The 18,670-nt window shown below is 42.1% G+C and overlaps 1 protein-coding gene across 3 annotated transcripts in view; it reads right to left on the bottom strand.

Annotated features, from left to right (window-relative positions):
- LOC115105238 (CREB3 regulatory factor-like) overlaps positions 1-18,670 on the bottom strand; it is a 30,690-nt gene that overhangs the window by 8,188 nt on the left and 3,832 nt on the right. Inside the window, exons 2-8 of one of the 3 annotated variants that reach the window (XM_029627008.2) lie at positions 14,329-14,518; positions 13,641-13,766; positions 12,133-13,378; positions 9,849-10,043; positions 6,042-6,231; positions 4,524-4,597; positions 26-145 (exon numbers count right to left, since the gene is read on the bottom strand). In XM_029627008.2, coding sequence (XP_029482868.1) covers positions 26-145; positions 4,524-4,597; positions 6,042-6,231; positions 9,849-10,043; positions 12,133-13,378; positions 13,641-13,766; positions 14,329-14,337 — 1,960 coding nt within the window. In that variant the 5' untranslated portion in view covers positions 14,338-14,518. The remainder of the gene's footprint in view (positions 1-25; positions 146-4,523; positions 4,598-6,041; positions 6,232-9,848; positions 10,044-12,132; positions 13,379-13,640; positions 13,767-14,328; positions 14,519-18,670) is intronic. The other 2 variants (XM_029627009.2, XM_029627010.2) reach the window with 2 other exon arrangements.

The following is an 18,670-nucleotide window of genomic DNA, read 5'->3' as shown; positions in this document are numbered from 1 at the left end:
GAAATACAAATCATCCTCATCTTACCAAGGGTTTCTTCGATGAGTTTGTCCAACGTTTCAGTCATGCTTGTTTCCTTGTCGCAGATATCCTGCACTCTGTTCACCATCTCTTCCTTTATGGTGTTGATGACAAACAGAAGCCGATCTGGAGAAAAAACAAAACAGCAATTACATTTTTCAGTTTAAAAGAGAGGTTGGCAAAAAGCCTTCCTTCCCTAAACCTCAAGGACATATTCCAGCCTACCAATCACACAATGTACAAAACTGAAGAGGGAAATTGACAGTGAGAAAAGTGTATTCTTCAACATAACTGGTAAACCTATAAGGCGTTCACTCACTGCTCTAGAATTGAGTGAAAAGCAGGTAAATTCAAGAAGGTGCGACTAAATTAAATGTCTAAACCTAATTTTCTTTAGCCCATGTCATTATGAGTCACAATTAAATCATTAGATATTTCCCTTCAATATTACAACCTTAATAGGCTTGTACTTAACAGTGTTGATTAAACAAGAGTTTGTTCATTGTGACCATTGCTAATTTAGACAGCGCAGCTCTTGGTTTTATCTCCTCTATATTTCGGCGTTGGGAGGTGGTAAAATTAGGATACATTTCTGCGCTTCGGACCAATCAAAATCAACTTGATACTCTAGTAATTTCATCTCCAGATCCGTGGATTTCTATTCCTCTAACTCTGGTCAATCAATGTTGAGAGGGGTCGTTTTTATGGCAATTAATAAAGGGAAATAGTCAGAAATTCACAATGAACCTCAACTGGCCTGTACCCCCGCACACTGACTCGGTACCGGTGCCCCCTGTATATAGCCTCGTTAATGTTATTCTTGTGTTACTTTTTATTATTACTTTTTTTATTTGAGTCTACTTGGTAAATATTTTCTTCTTCTTGAACTGCACTGTTGGTTAAGGGCGTGTAAGTAAGCATTTCACAGTAATGTCTACACATGTTGTATTCGGCACATGTGACAAATAAAGTTTGATTTGAAAATCTGGATCAGATTTTTTCACAAGGGTAGGTATTGAAATTCAGTCTGTTAGCTTTGTTTATATGTAGATATATAATACCAGTCAAAAGTTTGGACACACCTACTCGATCAAGGGTTTTTATTATCTTTTTTCTACATTGTAGAATAATAGTGAAGACATCAAAACTATGAAATAACACATATGGAATCACGTAGTAACAAAAAAAAAAAAGTGTTAAACAAATCAAAATATATTTAACATTTGACATTCTTCAAAGTAGATACCCTTTGCCTTAATGAAAGCTTGGCACACTCTTGGCATTCTCTCAACCAGCTACATTAGATGGCCACCTGGAATGCATGTCAATTAACAGGTGTGCCTTGTTAAAAGTTAAGTTGTGGAATTTCTTTCCTTCTTGATGCGTTTGAGTCAATCAGTTGTGTTGTGAAAAGGTAGGGGTGGTATACAGAAGATATCCCTATTTGGTAAAAGACCAAGTCCATATTATGGCAAGAACAGCTCAAATAAACAAAGAGAAATGACAGTCCATCATTACTTTAACACCATGAAGGTCAGTCAATCTGGAAAATGTCAAGAACGTTGTGCAGTCGCAAAAAACATCAAGCGCTATGATGAAACTGGCTCTCATGAGGACCGCCACAGGAAAGGAAGACCCAGAGTTACCTCTGCTGTACAGGATAAGCTCATTAGAGTTACCAGCCTCAGAAATTGCAGCCCAAATAGACCTAAAATTTCAGCCCAAGAGTTCAAGTAACAGACATTTCAACATCAACAATTCAGACTGCGTGAATCAGGCCTTCATGGTCAAATTGCTGCAAAGAAACCACTAGTAAATGACACCAATAAGAATAAGAGACTTCCTTGGGCCAAGAAACACGAACAATGGACAATAGACCAGTGGAAATCGGTCCTTTGGTCTGATGAGTCCAAATTTGAGATTTTTGGTTCCAACCATGTCTTTGTGAGATGCAGAGTAGGTGAATGGATCATCTCTGCATGTGTGGTTACCACTGTGAAGCATTGAGGTGGTGTGATAATATGGGGGTGCTTTGCTGGTGACACTGTCTGTGATTTATTTAGAATTAAAAGGGCACAGTTAACCAGCATGGCTATCACAGCATTCTTCAGCGAAACACCATCCCAACTGGTTTGTGCTTAGTGAGACGATCATTTGTTTTTCAACAGGACACTGACCCAACACACCTCCAGGCTGTGTAAGGGATATTTGACAAGAAGGGAGAGTGATGGAGTGTTGCATCAGATGACCTGGCATCCACAATCACCCGACCTCAACCCAATTGAGATGGATTGGGAGGAGTTGGACCGCTGAGTAAAGGAAAAGCAGCTAACAAGTGCTCAGCATATGTGGGAACTCCTTCAAGACTGTTGGAAAAGCATTCCAGGTGAAGCTGGTTGAGAGAATGCCAAGAGTATGCAAAGCTGTCATCAAGGAAAAGAGTGGCTACTTTGAAGAATGTAACATACATTTAGTTTTGTTTAACACATTTATTGGTTACTACATGATCCCATGTGTTTTTTCATAGTTTAAGTCTTCACTAGTAATCTACATTGTAGAAAAGATTAAAAATAAAGAAAAACCCGTGAATGAGTGGGTGTGTTCAAACTTGACTGGTACTGTAAGTTTCACCAGCAAATTGAACTTTTCTGTAAAACATTGATAAGGAATAATAGTTATTAACAGCGTGTCCAAACTTGACAGGTACTGTACACACACAGCAGTCGGAAAGTATGCTGACCCCTTCCCTTTTTACACATTGCTACGTTACAGCCTAATCCTAAAATGTATGTAATAAAAATTTAAAAAATCCTCAAATCTACACCCAATACCCCATAATGAAAAATTTAAAACAAGTTTAGACATTTTATTCAAAATAAAACAGAAATAACTTATTTATACAAGTAATCAGACCCTTTGCTATGAGACTCAAAATTGATTTCCAAGAATCATCCTTGAGATGTTTCTACAACTTGATTGGAGATGATTTGGAAAGGCACACACCTGTCTATATTAAGGTCCCACAGTTGACAGTGCATGTCAGAGCAAAAGCCAAGCACGAGGTCGAATTTCTGCAGCATTGAAGGTCCCCAAGAACACATTCTTAAATGGAAGAAGTTTGGAACCACCAAGACTCTTCCGAGAGCTGGCCGCCTGGCCAAACTGAGCTATCAGGGGAGAAGGGCCTTGGTCAGGAAGGTGACCAAGAACTCGATTGGAGCTCTGTCAGAGCTCCAGAGTTGCTCTGTGGAGATGGGAGAAACTTCCAGAAGGACAACCATCTCTGCAGCACTCCACCAATCAGGCCTTTATGGTAGAGTGGTCCAGACGGAAGCCACTCCTCATAGAAAGGCACAGGACAGCCCGTTTGGAGTTTGCCAAAAGGTTTTAAAGGACTCTCAGACCATGAGAAATAAGATTCTCTGGTCTGATGAAACCAAGACTGAACTCTTTGGCCTGAATACCAAGCGTCACGTCTGGAGGAAACCTGGCACCATCCCTACGTGCGAAGCATGGTGGTGGCAGCATCATCATGCTGTGGGGAGGTTTTTCAGCGGCAGGGACTGGGAGAATAGTCAGGATCGAGAGATCCTTGATTAAATCCTGCTCCAGAGTGCTCAGGATCTCAGACTGGGGCGAAGGTTCAACTTCCAACAGGACAATGCCCCTAAGCACAAGTCTCAATGTCCTGGAGCGGCCCAGCCAGAGCCCGGACTTGAACCCGATTGAACATCTCTGGAGAGACCGGAAAATAGCTGTGCAGCAACGCTCCCCATACAACCGGACAAAGTTTGAGAGGATCTGCAGAGAATGGGGGAAACTCCACAAATACAAGTGTGCTACGCTTGTAGGGGCATACCCAAGATGACTAGGCTGTAATCACTGCAAAAGACGCTTCAACAAAGTACGGAGTAAAGGGTCTGAATACTTATGAAAATGTGATACTTCAGTTTTTTTTATTCATATAAATTTGCAAACATTTTTAAAAACTATTTTTTTCCCTCCTTTGTGAGTATGGAGTATTGTGTCGATTGATGAGGGGGAAAAAACTATTTAATGCATTTCAAAATAATCCTGTAACGTGTGGAAAAAGTCAAGGGGTCTGAAAACGTTCCAAACACACTCACTATCTATCAGTGTAATTTTGTTTTGCATTTCAATTAGAAAAAGGCCATGTTATCACACACAAATCTGCAGCCACTAGATCAAATGTCAACTGACAAGCTAAATTAGCGCTGTTCTTCCCAAAAGCAGTGACCGAGTTCTATTTAGCAGTAAACACTTTTTGGCCGTAATTACATTCTATTCACTCTAATCGCGTTAAATTCTCTGAGTAAATAGTCTAAGTTTTGAGAAATATATATAAGTCCAAACCCTGTGTCTCTACTATATATATAGTAGAGACACAGGGTTTGGAATATCGTTTTCTGATTCTTTACTGAATTGCATTTTCATAAACATTGAATTAAATAATAATTTTATGGACAAACACCCTAAAACATACCATATTCTGTGCCCAGACCCCACAGCTTGACTTTATTGGCCTCATACTGAGCCTTCTTCTTCAGCCGACAGGCCCTGAAAAGAGAGAAAAACAAGTGGTTTAAAGGCGTAGTAGCATTAGTGGTGGTGGTGGTAGTAGTTGTGTGTATCAAAGTTAACAAAGCAGAAAGGGACGGTTCTTGAGAGGGAGCATTGAACATATATAGTAGAGTCTGATATTACTGATACCCTTGATAGAGATGAGCAAAAATGACTGTACATAAAAAAAATATTAATATACTGATATTGTATGTTAAAACAATTGGGAAATGATTTTATACTAATAGAATTGCTCCAATTTTTTTTTTAACAAGTAATAATTGACTTTCTGAAACTTAGACACCCCTTAATTCAATAACTTTCAATACCTACACCTTATGAGAATAACGGCAGTGAGCCTTTTAAATATATGTTTTATGAGTTGGAAAACACATTGGCAGTGATCTTAGACCATTCCTCCATACAGAATCTTTCCAGATCCTTGATGGCACATCATGTGTTCGCTAACAGATCATGTGACTTCCATCTTCTCAGAGATCGGACAATACAGACTCAAATGGAAACTGACAGTAAAAACACAATTTCCCAACACAGAGGCTGAAACATTCATAACCGATGAACACTACAACATACGAATTGATTTGCAATCTCGTTAGAAAATAGAAAGTCTAGGTTGCACAGTAATATCGCTAAATCGCTAATATTTGATATCACCACTGGGTTTCAAGGATTGAGAATCCACCTCAGGAAGCCCCTGTTGCAGCCCTATTGCAAAACATTGATGTTATGGCAAATTAAACATTTCTTGATGTGCACTTGGGGTTATGGTCTTGCTGGAAGATCCACTTGTGGCAAAGTTTCAGCCTCCTTTACCATGCACCAGGATATTTTAGCCGAAAACCTGCTTGCCTCTGCCAGGAGGCAAAAACTTGGCCGCAATCGGTTCTTCCAGCAAGACAACTCCAAGCACAATCAAAATCCACAAAGAAATGGCTAATAGGCGACAAAAATCAACATTTTGCGATGGCCATCTCAGTCTCCGGAGTTGAACCCCATTGAAAACCTGTGGTTTGAATTGAAGAGGAAAGTCTATAAGCGCAAACAAAGGATATCAAGGATCTGGAAAGAATCTGTATGGAGCAATGGTCTAAGATCCCTCCCAATGTGTTCTCCAACTCATAAAACATTATGCTCGCGAGGTGAGGATTTTGAAAACAGGTGTCAATTTTTACCCTTACCTTTGAGAAAAAAACGAATAGCGTACCTATTAAACTAATTCTCTTTGTCTAAGCAATTGTATTAGTATAAAATAAAATAATTTCCACCTCAAAAATGTACATACAATATAGCTCGGTAGTTGAATGTTTTATTTTATACAGACATTTTTTGCTCATCTTCATCAAGGGTGTCAAAAATGTCAGACCCAGCTGTAACTACTGAGTGTTGAACATATGGAGGTTGAAAGGTGAGAATCCAGTACCTGGAGGCCAGTTTGTTCTTCTCCTTGCGGGAGCGAGGGCGGGCTGTGATGGGCAGCTCGCTGACCGGGGTCAGGTCACTGATCACCTTGTTGAGCTTACGCAACTCGTTACCGATCTGCAGCAGCTTCCGAGGGTTAGGGGTTAGGTCCTCCACGTCCGTCCGTCGAGACTTCTTCAGATTGTACTTCCCTGTTCACACAGCCAAATCACCGAGCTGGTTAACCACTGAGACGTTTCCCCTTTGTCAGCAGGGACAGTCAGATGCATTTGTATCCAAATGGATTCATCCAAAACCCATGAATGTACATCATGAATAACGGAACAGCCATGTTACATGTATAACCTGTGATCTACTGTAATTAATTAACTATGAAGCATGTGGCTTTGATCAGGTACAACTGTACGTGTGAGAATTCATACTTCAATAGGTAGTTTGTGGTGTGTGCTTCTATACTGAACCAAAATATAAGCGCAACATGTAAAGTGTTTGGAGCCATGTTTCATGAGCTGAAATAAAAGATCCCTGAAATGTTCCAGACCCACAAAAAAATATATATTTTAAATTGAGCACACATTCTTTTACATCTCTGTGAGCATTTCTCCTTTGCCTAAATAATCCATCCACCTGACAGGTGTAGCATATCAAGAAGCTGATTAAACAGCATGATTATTACACAGGTTCACCTTGTGCTGTGGACAATAAAGGCCACTAAAATGTGCAGTTGTCACACAACACAATGCCACAGACATCTCAAGTTCTGAGGGAGCGTGAAATTGGCATGCTGACTGCAGGAATGTCCACCAGAGCTGTTGCCAGATAATTTAATGTTCATTTCCCTGCCATAGGCCGCCTCCAACATTATTTTAGAGAATTTGTCAGTACGTCCAACTGGCCTCACAACCGCAGACCACTTGTAACCGTGCCAGCCCAGGACCTCCACATCCGGCTTCTTCACCTGCGGGATGGTCTGAGACCAGCCACCCGGACAGCTGATGAAACTGTGGGAACTTCTGCACAAACGGTCAGAAACCGTCTCAGGGAAGCACATCTGCATGCTCGTAGTCCTCACCAGAGTCTTGATCCGACTGCAGTTCAGCATCGTAACCAACTTCAGTAGGCAAATGCTCACCTTCGATGGCTACTGGCACACTGGAGAAGTGCACTTCATGCCAATAGGCTGAAAAAAGGCCTGAATTATATACAAATCAGTGACACTTAGCCTTCATTAAAGGAAGGAGTATTCATAACCATATACGATTAGTTTGAGATATTATAGATTACAGTGAGTTCATAGAAGATGATGGCTTTATATTGTATTTAGATTTTTTTAAGGCTTTTGACACTTTAGAGCACAACTTTGTATTTAGAACTCTCTACTTTTGGGTTCAGGGAGAATTTCTGTAAAGTGATAAGGATGATTGATATATAATGACATTAGCAGTTCGCTAGCTATGAGTAATGGAACCTCCCCTCGTTTCTCTATTGCTAGAGGAATTAGACAGAGTTGTACGATATCCCCTCTTATTTATTTTAGCCAGATTTGCTAGCCATATTTCTTAACAAATCTGAGAATTTAAAAGGGATCCGCAGTGTTTTTTTGAGGTGCAGAGTAGGTGAACGGATGATCTCCGCATGTGTGGTTCCCACCGTGAAACATGGAGAGGGTGGTGTGATGGTGCTTTGCTGGTGACACTGTCAGTGATGTAGTTAGAATTAAAAAGGCACACTTAACCAGCATGGCTACCACAGCATTCTGCAGCGATACGCCAACCCATCTGGTTTGTGCTTAGTGGGAAAATAATTTCTTTAGGACAATGACCCAACACACCTCCAGGCTGTGTAAGGGCTATTTGACCAAGAAAGAGTGATGAGTGCTACATCAGATGACCTGGCATCCACAATCACCTGACCTCAACCCAATTGAGATGGTTTGGGATGAGTTGGACCACAGAGTGAAGGAAAAGCAGCCAACGAGTGCTCAACATATGTGGGAACTCCTTCAAGACTGTTGGAAAAGCATTCCAGCTGAAGCTGGTTGAGAAAATGCCAAGAGTGTGCAAAGCTGTCATCAAGGCAAAGGGTGGCTACTTTGAAGAATCTTAAATATATTTTGATTTGTTTATTTGTTCAACACTGTTTTGGTTACTACATGATTCCATGTGTTATTTCATAGTTTAAGTTTTCACTATTATTCTACAATGTAGAAAATAGTAAAAATAAAGAAAAAACCCTTGAATGAGTGGGTGTGTCCAAACTTTTGACTGGTACTGTAAGTTTCGCCAGCTAATTTTACTTTTCTGTAAAAACATTGATTTGGAATAATGGTTATTAAAATTAATAGGAAATCCATTTTCAAAGGTCTTTGGTTTGACAAGTGTTTTAACTTTGTATGTGATTTGTTAGACAACACTGGGGAGTTCATTGGTAAATTTCAGGTTAATATTACTCAAAGAGAATATATGGACTAGAGGTTTGCAAAGCAATTCCACTTCCTTTACTTGGACTTATTAAGAACACTTTGTTATATTAATGAAGTTGTTCCTACTTTTCCAAGTTTACAAATTAATAACTTGAACCTTTTGGATAAAAAAAACGTAAACAATAAGTGGATACGATTGGCAGTTAAGTCATTTTTGGTGATTATAATTCAATATATGGGGCGGCAGGGTAGCCTAGTGGTTAGAGTGTAGAGGCGGCAGGGTAGCCTAGTGGTTAGAGTGTAGAGGCGGCAGGGTAGCCTAGTGGTTAGAGTGTAGAGGCGGCAGGGTAGCCTAGTGGTTAGAGTGTAGAGGCGGCAGGGTAGCCTAGTCGTTAGAGTGTAGAGGCGGCAGGGTAGCCTAGTCGTTAGAGTGTAGAGGCGGCAGGGTAGCCTAGTGGTTAGAGTGTAGAGGCGGCAGGGTAGCCTAGTGGTTAGAGCTTTGGACTAGTAACCAAAAGGTTGCAAGTTCCAATCCCCGAGCTGACACGGTACAAATCTGTCGTTCTGCCCCTGAACAGGCAGTTAACACACTGTTCCTAGGCCGTCATTGAAAATAAGAATTTGTTTTTAACTGACTTGCCTAGTAAAATAAAGGTTAAAAAAATAATAATAAATAAATAAATAAAAAATAATATATATATATATATATTGCTATGGAAATTACCAACCCATGCTGTGGTCAAAAGTGACTACCTTTTACCTTAATTGACCAGTTATCCCAAAAGTTAGACACTCATTTTAAAATATAACGTTAATGATTTCTAGCCATAAGCTACGGACAACAAACAAAATTTTATCAATGGCAATTTGAATGCACAAAGATACCATGACGAGATCCTGAGGTCCATTGTTGTGCCATTCATCACCTCATGTTTCAGCATGATAATGCATGGCCCCATGTCGCAAGGATCTGTACATAATTCCTAGAAGCTGAAAATGTCACAGCTCTTCCGTGGCCTGCATACTCACCAGACATGTCACCCATTGAGCATGTTTGGGATGCTCTGGTTTGAAGTGTACATCAGTGTGTTCCAGTTCCCAACAATATCCAGCAACTTCACACAGCCATTGAAGAGGAGTGGAACAACATTCCACAATCAACAGCCTGATCAACTCTACGCAAAAGAAGAGTGTTGCGCTGCATCTGGTCACACCAGATATTGACTGGTTTTCTGATTCACGCCCCTGTCCTTATATGAACTGTAACTTTGTCAAATCTTTGAAATTGGTGCATGTTGCATTTATATATATTTTTTCAGTGCACACGTAACCACTGACCAGTATGAGTGTGTGTGTTTATGAGAGAGATAAAGTTGTGTGTCTCACCGTGGTGTGGGCCATTCCTCTGGTAGAGGTTGCTGGGCAGGGTCTGTCTGTCCCACTCGGAGGGCTTAAGCATGCGCTCCTGCTTAGAGGGGGTGAGCTGCTCGCTGTACTCCCAGAAGTAGCGGCGTTTGCCCCTCTTCCTGGAGATCCCTGCTGTCAGGCCCTTGACGTCCCCCACCGTGTCATTGTCACATCCTGATCACAACAGACAGGACAGGGATGAGGGAGAGAGAGGCGAGGGAACAACAAGAAAGAAAGATCAGAAAGAAAAGATTAGAGGGAGATATGGTTGAGGAGAAGAGATGAGCATAGGGAGTGAGGATGAGAAAAGTGCATAGAGGTTCAGTTGATCAGAGACGACCCCCCCCCCCCCCCCACTTATAAAATAGTATAAATAAACCATTGAGCCTGATGATCATACTGTCCCAATCACATAGGCGGGAATTCCGACTCGAGTGAGCATGCACTTTTCTTTCTCTGCATATTCTGACCCTGAACTTAAGCAGGAGAATAGCATGATAGTCATCCGCTAAACGTTTTGGGGTGGAGATCAAAGAAATTAAGGTGTGTCTACAAATACGCCGTATTCTGACCTTGACTTCATGCCTACATAACTCCACCATCTTCTCCCCCCTATAGAAATAACTGTAATTTACAAATTGATAAGCACTTTTGCTAAGAGCTAGGTAAATGAGTAAGCCATTTGGATAAGGGAATTGTGAATATACAGTAAATTACAATTGTTTTTAGATCTAATTCACCTTATGGCACCAATGGAAGAAAACTGAAGCATATCAACATATTACCTTTTCCACAGTGAAGTTTATGAAATGCAGGCTTTATAATTTGCAGGGATGAAATTTGGAGACCCATGCTATAGGCTTCTGTAGCCATACGCAAATGACAGTATAGCGGCAAGCGTACCGAGTTGATTGCTCGAATGTTTTATTATATGCCTGGACTTTTCACTATATTTTTTATAATTTGTATCGTGTTAAATATCAGCCACTATCGGTAGTCACCGTCAGTTATACCCACATATATTTATAATTGGCACTTCATTGTTAGTTTCCTTACATTTAGCATCATTACCTTTCTTTCCTGTCACGTTTGTGTGGTTGTTCCTGAGGATCGCTAGCAATGGTGGATCATATTAGAAGTTGTGCAATAATTTGGGACATGTAGCCTATTTGAATCATTATGGAAGGCAGACCATACAGAGCCGTTTAAACCTGGAGAATGGCACACAGTTGACAGGGACTGGACCGTTGTCGTCACAGCTCCATGATTAGTGAGGATTATTAGGGTAGATTTATAGACTAATGTTCAACCCCTATTGTACACTTTTTCACCTTACAATATTCCATGGATTGAATAATTGAATATGGGAACATTCAAGATGAATCAAACCGCTATTTTTGATTCACAAATATATTTTGTGTGTAAAGGCTCTCCAAACCTGTGTTTTTGTTATTCACAAACACTTTCCTAACCCTAAATAATATTACAAGATCAGAGTATTTTTTTATCTGCTGAAAAGGAGAGGATATGAGTGTATTTACATGGCTTTCTTTCATTGATCCCTAATATTCTGAACCGTTCTCTCCATATATTCTAGGGAGTCTGTTGACAAAAGTCTAATTAAAAAAGGTACACCAAATTTAAAGAGAACTGCTGGCAAGCTTCCTTGACTTGGACAATTTTGCCAACACATGGCTAACCTTTGTTTAACCAGCTAAATAGCAGCCCATACCGAAAATGTGTTTAAGTCACCCTTCTAGCTAAAAGGCTGTTAGAGTTTACACTTCCTCTTCCAATTATAATGTGGGGAGGTCAAAATAATGAAAAACTATCTGCCAAATCTATTCATTTAATAATGTTGATTACTTCTCCTTGCCATTTTCATTCACAAGTTTGCTAACGTACAATGGGGATCCCTAGGTCGCCAGTTTGCCTGGGGTGGGGGGGTCCCTGGACAAGATAAGGTTGAAATTCTTCCTTTACAATACAGAATGACTCACTGTAACACAATGGGCCCGATCAAGGATTTCCAACAGGGAACAAGTGAACCTATCACAAATGTTATTTTAATTACATTTTTCCGTCCTTCAGCTACAAAGAGATTCCCATCTAGAAATATAGGTGATGTTTTCTTTACAGGGAGCTGACATTTGTAATATACCCATCGTTCTGAAGTGGGCACCTTCAGCGACTAACTTTACTTCACATGAAAAACAAAAAATGGTTACTATAATTCAAGGTGCATGGACATTGAAATGACTACCTGATACATGGCTACCTGGCTCGGAGAAGGTGTCACTCATGTCGTCATCTTTATCGCCCTCATAATCATCATCCTCCTCATCATCATCATCCTCATCATCATCATCCTCGTTCTCAGAGAGCTCATGCTCACTGCCGAAACCCTCATCATGATCTTCATCCAGCTCCACCCCCTCAGCATCTTCCTCATCCTCCATCTCCCCCACCTCTTCTTCTTCCTCCTCCTCCTCATCCATCTCAGTGAGGGTTTTCCCAGCCAGCCTGGCTCGGGTTAGGAACAGGGAGTAGTTGTGCTCCTCTTCCTTCTTTTTGTCAGAGACTGGGTCATGTCCCAGGGCACTCCCACTGGCAGTCAGCAGAGACTCACTGGCCTTGGCCCCAGCCACAGGGTAGTGGAGGATGGGGGGCACAGCTCCAGATGTGCCCACTGAGGCGGGGGGCATCACCCGGCAAGGCAGCTCTTCTCTCTTCTCATAGGCCAGGATGCTGGCAGAGGCAGAGGCTGCAGTAGCAGGAGCAGCCACAGGGGCAGCACAGCCAGACGTGGTGGCCACCTCAGGAGGCTTGCTGGGGTATGGGGAGTGGTCTTCAGACTCAATTTGATGGGAGGCCATGGGCATGTCGACTAGGGGCCGGCAAGGCATGCTGACGCGAACCGTGGCCTTGCGCACATAGTCGTTGCAGTGGTGGCCCAGAGCAGCCATCTTGCTGGGACCCTGGGCCTTGGACATAGTCTCTGTGGTGGAGGGGACAGGCCAAGTGGCGCTCAGGGAACCCTCTGCAAAGTCACCCAGGGGGTCCCTGACCAGGTTGGAGCAGGAGGCGGAGAACGAGGGGCCCAGGCGGGCGGCCATCTTCTTGCCCAGGGAGAGTGGGGGGAGGGAGGAGTGCTGCTTCTGGCCCCCCATCAGCAGATCAGGGTGGTAAAGCGTGTCACACACAGGTGGTTGCGAGTCCTCGCTGTTGAGCTGGGCCAGGGTGGGGGTCTGGCCAATCACCTCCTCGTCCTGGTAGGGGCTAGAGAAGTCATCCAGGCCTGCCTCCTTGGTGCCCCAGATGTCACAGCTGGTAAAGCGGGTGTACTTGGTCATGTCCTCCCAGTACGTATCCCACTGCTCAAAGTTGGAGCTGTAGTCCGGGTCACTGTCCACCAGCTCCAAGAGGTACTCCCCACACTCCATCTCCTTGTAGTCCCCCACTGTGGAGTGATCACCTTTAGGGCTTTGGCGATTGGTCATATCTCTATCCTGGGGAGGAAAGGGGAGTATAAAGAAGCTACATTAAATGCATGTTATTGTCTTATCCTTTGACAGATGTGTGATAAGGCTAAGTACGCAACCCTATTCACTCAACAATATTGTATGTGTAAATAAAGAGACGTTACATCTTTATAATTCTATTGCCGTAGCGGGTTGTGTTCTCTACTAGGCCACCTGTCTATCCTGATTCTCTGTGACCTCTGTAAACTGTGATCTTGCCCAGAGGCCACTTTGCATGGAGAACACTTACCAGTTCGTACATGAAGTCTGGGTCTGTGTTACTCGCCAACAGGTCTGTGCTGGTTAGTGCCTGGTCAGCAAAAGTATAAGTTTGAAAGAAATCCCCAAAGGGAGGATCCATTCCACTGATGCTGGGCTAAGGAGAAATAAACATTCCAAACTATTGAAACGGTGAACAGAGATGATAAGTCGTAGTTTAAAGGGGCAATCTGTTTTTAGGCTTTACAAACAACGGAGTAACACAAGCTTATATTTTAGGTACTGATGGGGTATGACAGTTCATGAGGCATTTATAAATGTATATTCTTCAAGAATCAGTGGGTATGTACATAGTACCACTTTAAACATTTAGTTAAGCATGGAGAGTAACAATGAACATGCAACATTTGTGGTGTTGTGTAAGCCAGGATGAATGTGGGAACATTCCCATGTCCAACATGGGAACTCGCCATATACCATCCACGGTGTAATTGCAGGGCAACTAGGCGAAGGTCTGTCAGTTTTAAGCTACAGACTCAGGAAAACAATGTGTGAAGATCTGAGATACATCGTTATGGATAATGCTAATCAACTATCCAGCAACCTAGTTGTTTTTGCTGAAGAGGTTGTTTGTGCTGAAAGATGGTCAATTGTAAGATAACGGCGAGACCATTGACTAAAGTTGGACCACTTCTAAAAAGAACCCTCCCTTCCATTACCTGAGGCATCGCCGAGCACCGATCTCTGTTCCTTATTGTGAATTATTCTTCCACCTCGTGTCCCAGTCGTCTTTGGATGATATCCACCTCCAGTAGAAAATTAGATGGGTTAAGCAACAAAGTCTTCTTTATTGTGGAAAACTCAGTGACTCATGTTAGTCTCGCCACCTTCTCTTCTGATCCCTGGTGTCTGGAGTAAGATGAGAGAACACAGGGGGAATGGAAGGGTTAAATTGGTAAGATATGACATATGTTTGCACATTTCACTACTTCACCTTCATACTAGGTAGACTTGACAGCATATGGCACTCCTACAATCTTATATGCAATAATGTAACTTTGCCTACAAGCTGAGATTCTGTGCAGATCGTCAAACACTGCTTCTGAAAGTGCCTGTCAATTTAAATCAGAACACAGACTACTTCTATCAACTCTAGTGTGAGCGAGCTTAACTCACAACTGTGTTGGTGACGCTCAGTGCAAACTGGGGGCCCTTCCATGCTTGTCCATGTAAAAGAGACCTTGTTGAAGCCGAGTGAGGTTGCAGACATTGTCCGGTTGCAGCCTTTCAGATCCAGAAAATGAGTTTGATGCGAAACAGAATGAGCTTTGAACCAACACTGTGTCTAGGCTATTTTTAAATTATTCTAACTAGCTACCTTTCCCCACTGCCTACTAAGAGTCACAAACAGAAGGAGCAGAGTCGCTTGGGTGCCGTTTGCATAACAAATCAGGAGAAATATGCTGGGGAGAGCGGGCACTGTGCTGGCCAGCCGCAACACCAAGCAAAACAATCCTTAAATTTTTTTTTGATTCAAATTAAGCTAAAAATGTCTTGCCAACATATCCAGGAGAAGATTGAATGTCTCTTCTGTAACCAAGAAGCTTGATCTTGACATCTAGCAAGTTAGCAAACCAAATGCATAGCTGAAGCACTGAGCTGGATATCATTTATTTGACATACATCTTAGATTTCTTACAGTTACACTTAACTTATAATTAAGCACGCAGGTGCCCCAACCCCCAAAATACCCCGGTATAAACGGTATATCGTCCAAGCCTAGCGGATGACGTCATTTCCTCCTGGTGTGCGTATCATCTGTCTGCTTTTGCATACATCTCAGCCCGCAAAAGAAGAACCCCCCCCCAGCTAGCACACTTTAGGAGTTAACAGTCGTGGTACGCCACGCAAAGGAAAACTTTTGAGCCATCTGTACGAGTGCAGTCCTGGTCCTGCGAAGATCCACCCACCTGTTAGAACAACTAAAATGACGGCAATTGTGTTTTGGGAGGCACTGTGGGGAAGCCCTTGCTGCAATCGGCTGATGCCATGCAAAACTGCCTGCCTGGCTACTTGCACTGAACTGCCATTTTAATATCTTTGTCCCCTCTACACAGGCATTCCCCTGGAAGTTAAACACACTGCATGATGTATTTCTAAAATCCACACTACAGAGTAGGTCTCTCTCTTATGTTTATGATTGACCACTCACTTCCTCTTCAGATTTCTGACTATCGGTTTCTGTTGACGGCCAAATAAGGGAACTGAAAGGAAGGCGAAAGGGTGGAAATAATAGCAGAATTCAGACAAACTACTATGTGCCACACACCCTGTACTGACAGCAATGTATTCCATTTAGATTAGGGTAGGCTACATGTTTTAGCCTTTTGGGAACATGAATTAACATTTTGAAACTAGATATCACCAGAGACTAAAGCGCAATGGCTTCTTCATTATGCTAAGCACACAGGCGGACAGGTTAAGTCAGTTTACTATGGGCACTAAACTGATATGGGTCACAATGGATGGCACCAGCTGTTCCTGATGAACACAACTTCACTCTGCATTGGCTGGCTTCAAAGGTCTCTCAACACAATTGGAAAGGCATTAAGCCCTTCAAGGCCTTAGGAAACATGAGCCCACCTTTACAATCTGATTGTGTGGGATAAAAGACAGCCACACTCCTGTACCAACTACAAGGTGGGAGGATCTCACTCACAGGCACGCACACAAACATCAACAGCGTTTTCCCTATATTAATTTGGCAGCAGCAGGCAAAAAATAACATTGAGATTTTAAAATGGTTTTCAGAATAAAATTTAAATGACTAAAACCAGATAAAAAGTATGTAGAAAATCTATTTAAACATGCATTTATTTTTTTAAATTTGACCCCCTTTTCGTGGTATCCAATTGTTAGTAGTTACTATCTTGTCTCATCGCTACAACTCCCGTACGGGAGAGACGAAGGTCGAAAGCCATGCGTCCTCCGAAACACATCGCAACCAAGCCGCACTGCTTCTTAACACAGTGCGCATCCAACCTGGAAGCCAGCCGCACCAATGTGTCGGAGGAAACACTGTGCACCTGGCAACCTGGATAGCGCGCACTGCGCCCGGCCCACCACAGGAGTCGCTAGTGCGCAATGAGACAAGGATATCTCTAACGGCCAAACCCTCCCTAACCTGGACGACGCTAGGCCAATTGTGCGTCGCCCCATAGACCTCCCGGTCGCGGACGGCTGCGACAGTGCCTGGGCTTGAACCCAGAGCCTCCGGTGGCACAGCTAACACTGGAAAATCGATTTTTAAATAAGATCATATTTGAGAACTACACTGAACAAAAATATAACGTAACTTGTAAAGTGTTGGTCCCATGTTTTACGAGCTGAAATAAAAGATCCTTGAAATGTTCCATACGCACAAAAAGCTTTTATCAAAAATGCTGTGTACACATTTGTTTACATCCCCGTTTGTGAGCCTTTCTCCTTTGCCAAGATATTCCACTCACCTGACAGGTGTGGCATATCAAGAAGATGATTTAACAGCATGATCATTACACAGGTGCACCCTGTGCTGAGGACAATTAAATGCCGTTCTAAAATGTGAAGTTGTGTCTCAACACAATACCACAGATGTCTCAAGTTGAGGGAGTGTGCGTTTGGCATGCTGACTGCGAGAACGTCCACCAAAGCCGTTGCCAGAGAATGTAATGTCCATTTCTCTACCATAAGCCACCTCAAATGTAATTTTAGAGAATTTGTCAGTACGTCCAACTGGCCTCACAACCGCAGACCATGTGTATAGTGTCGTGTGGGCGAGCAGTTTGCTGATGTCAAACGTTGTAAAAAGAGTATGGGAAGGCATAAACTATGGAAAACAAACGCAATTGCATTTTATCAATGGTAATTTGAATGCACAGAGATATCTTGATGAGATCCTAAGGCCCATTGTTATGCCATTCATCTGCCATCATCACCTCATGTTACAGCATGATAATGTTGCAAGGACCTGTACACAAATCCTGGAAGCTGAAAATGTTCCAGTTCTTCCATGGCCTGCATACTCACTAGACATGTCACCCATTCAGCATTTTTTGGGATGCTCTGGATTGACAGCATGTTCCAGTTCCCGCCCATAACCAGCAACTTCGCACAGCCATTGAAGGGGAATGGGACAACATTCCACAATCAACAGCCTGATCAACTCTACGCCAACGAAATATGTTCCGCTGCAAATGGTGGTGACACCAGATACTGACTGGTTCTGATCCATGCCCCTACCTTTTATTTTTTTTTTTAAAGTATCTTAAAATCCATCCATTTCGGCCAAATTAATTTATTTCAATTGTCTGATTTCCTTATACGAACTGTAACTCAGTAAATCGTATACATTGGCATGTTGCAGTATAATTTTTTGCTCAGTTGCTCAGTATAAAAACCAAAATAAAAACTAGACAGTAAGGGAAATCTTATATTCCCAAAAATGTTATGGCATTGGGCCCCCAATGATTTTGTTATCATGTTCGAGTCACTAATTGCAAGAAATTAGCTTTAAAAACAGCAACATTTTGTTTGTTCAAAAATTGTAAGTGTTAGACCACGCCATTTGCCACGTCCATTAACCCCTGCATGCTAACTTTGTCACCTATGTCGATAAAAGAAAATCTAGGGGAAACACTGAACATGACACCATTCTCAGAAAGGGCAAATCATAGAGCACGTCAAATCAAATCAAATGTTATTTGTCAAATGTAGAGGTCGACCGATTAATCGGAATGGTCGATTAATTAGGGCCGATTTCAAGTTTTCATAACAATCGGAAATCGGTATTTTTGGACACCGTTTTGGCCTATTTAAAAAAAATATATATCAATGTATTTAAATCTTTATTTAACTAGGCAAGTCAGTTAAGAACACATTCTTACTTTCAATGATGGCCTAGGAACAGTGGGTTAACTGCCTCATTCAGGGACAGAACGACAGATTTTTACCTTGTCAGCTAGGGGGATTCAATCTTGCAAACTTACAGTTAACTAGTCCAACGCTCTAACCACCTGATTA

The sequence above is a fragment of the Oncorhynchus nerka genome, linkage group LG22 (genome assembly GCF_034236695.1).
Source record: "Oncorhynchus nerka isolate Pitt River linkage group LG22, Oner_Uvic_2.0, whole genome shotgun sequence".
NCBI classification, from domain to species: Eukaryota; Metazoa; Chordata; class Actinopteri; order Salmoniformes; family Salmonidae; genus Oncorhynchus; species Oncorhynchus nerka.
This window is presented reverse-complemented; position numbering and strand designations above follow the sequence as displayed.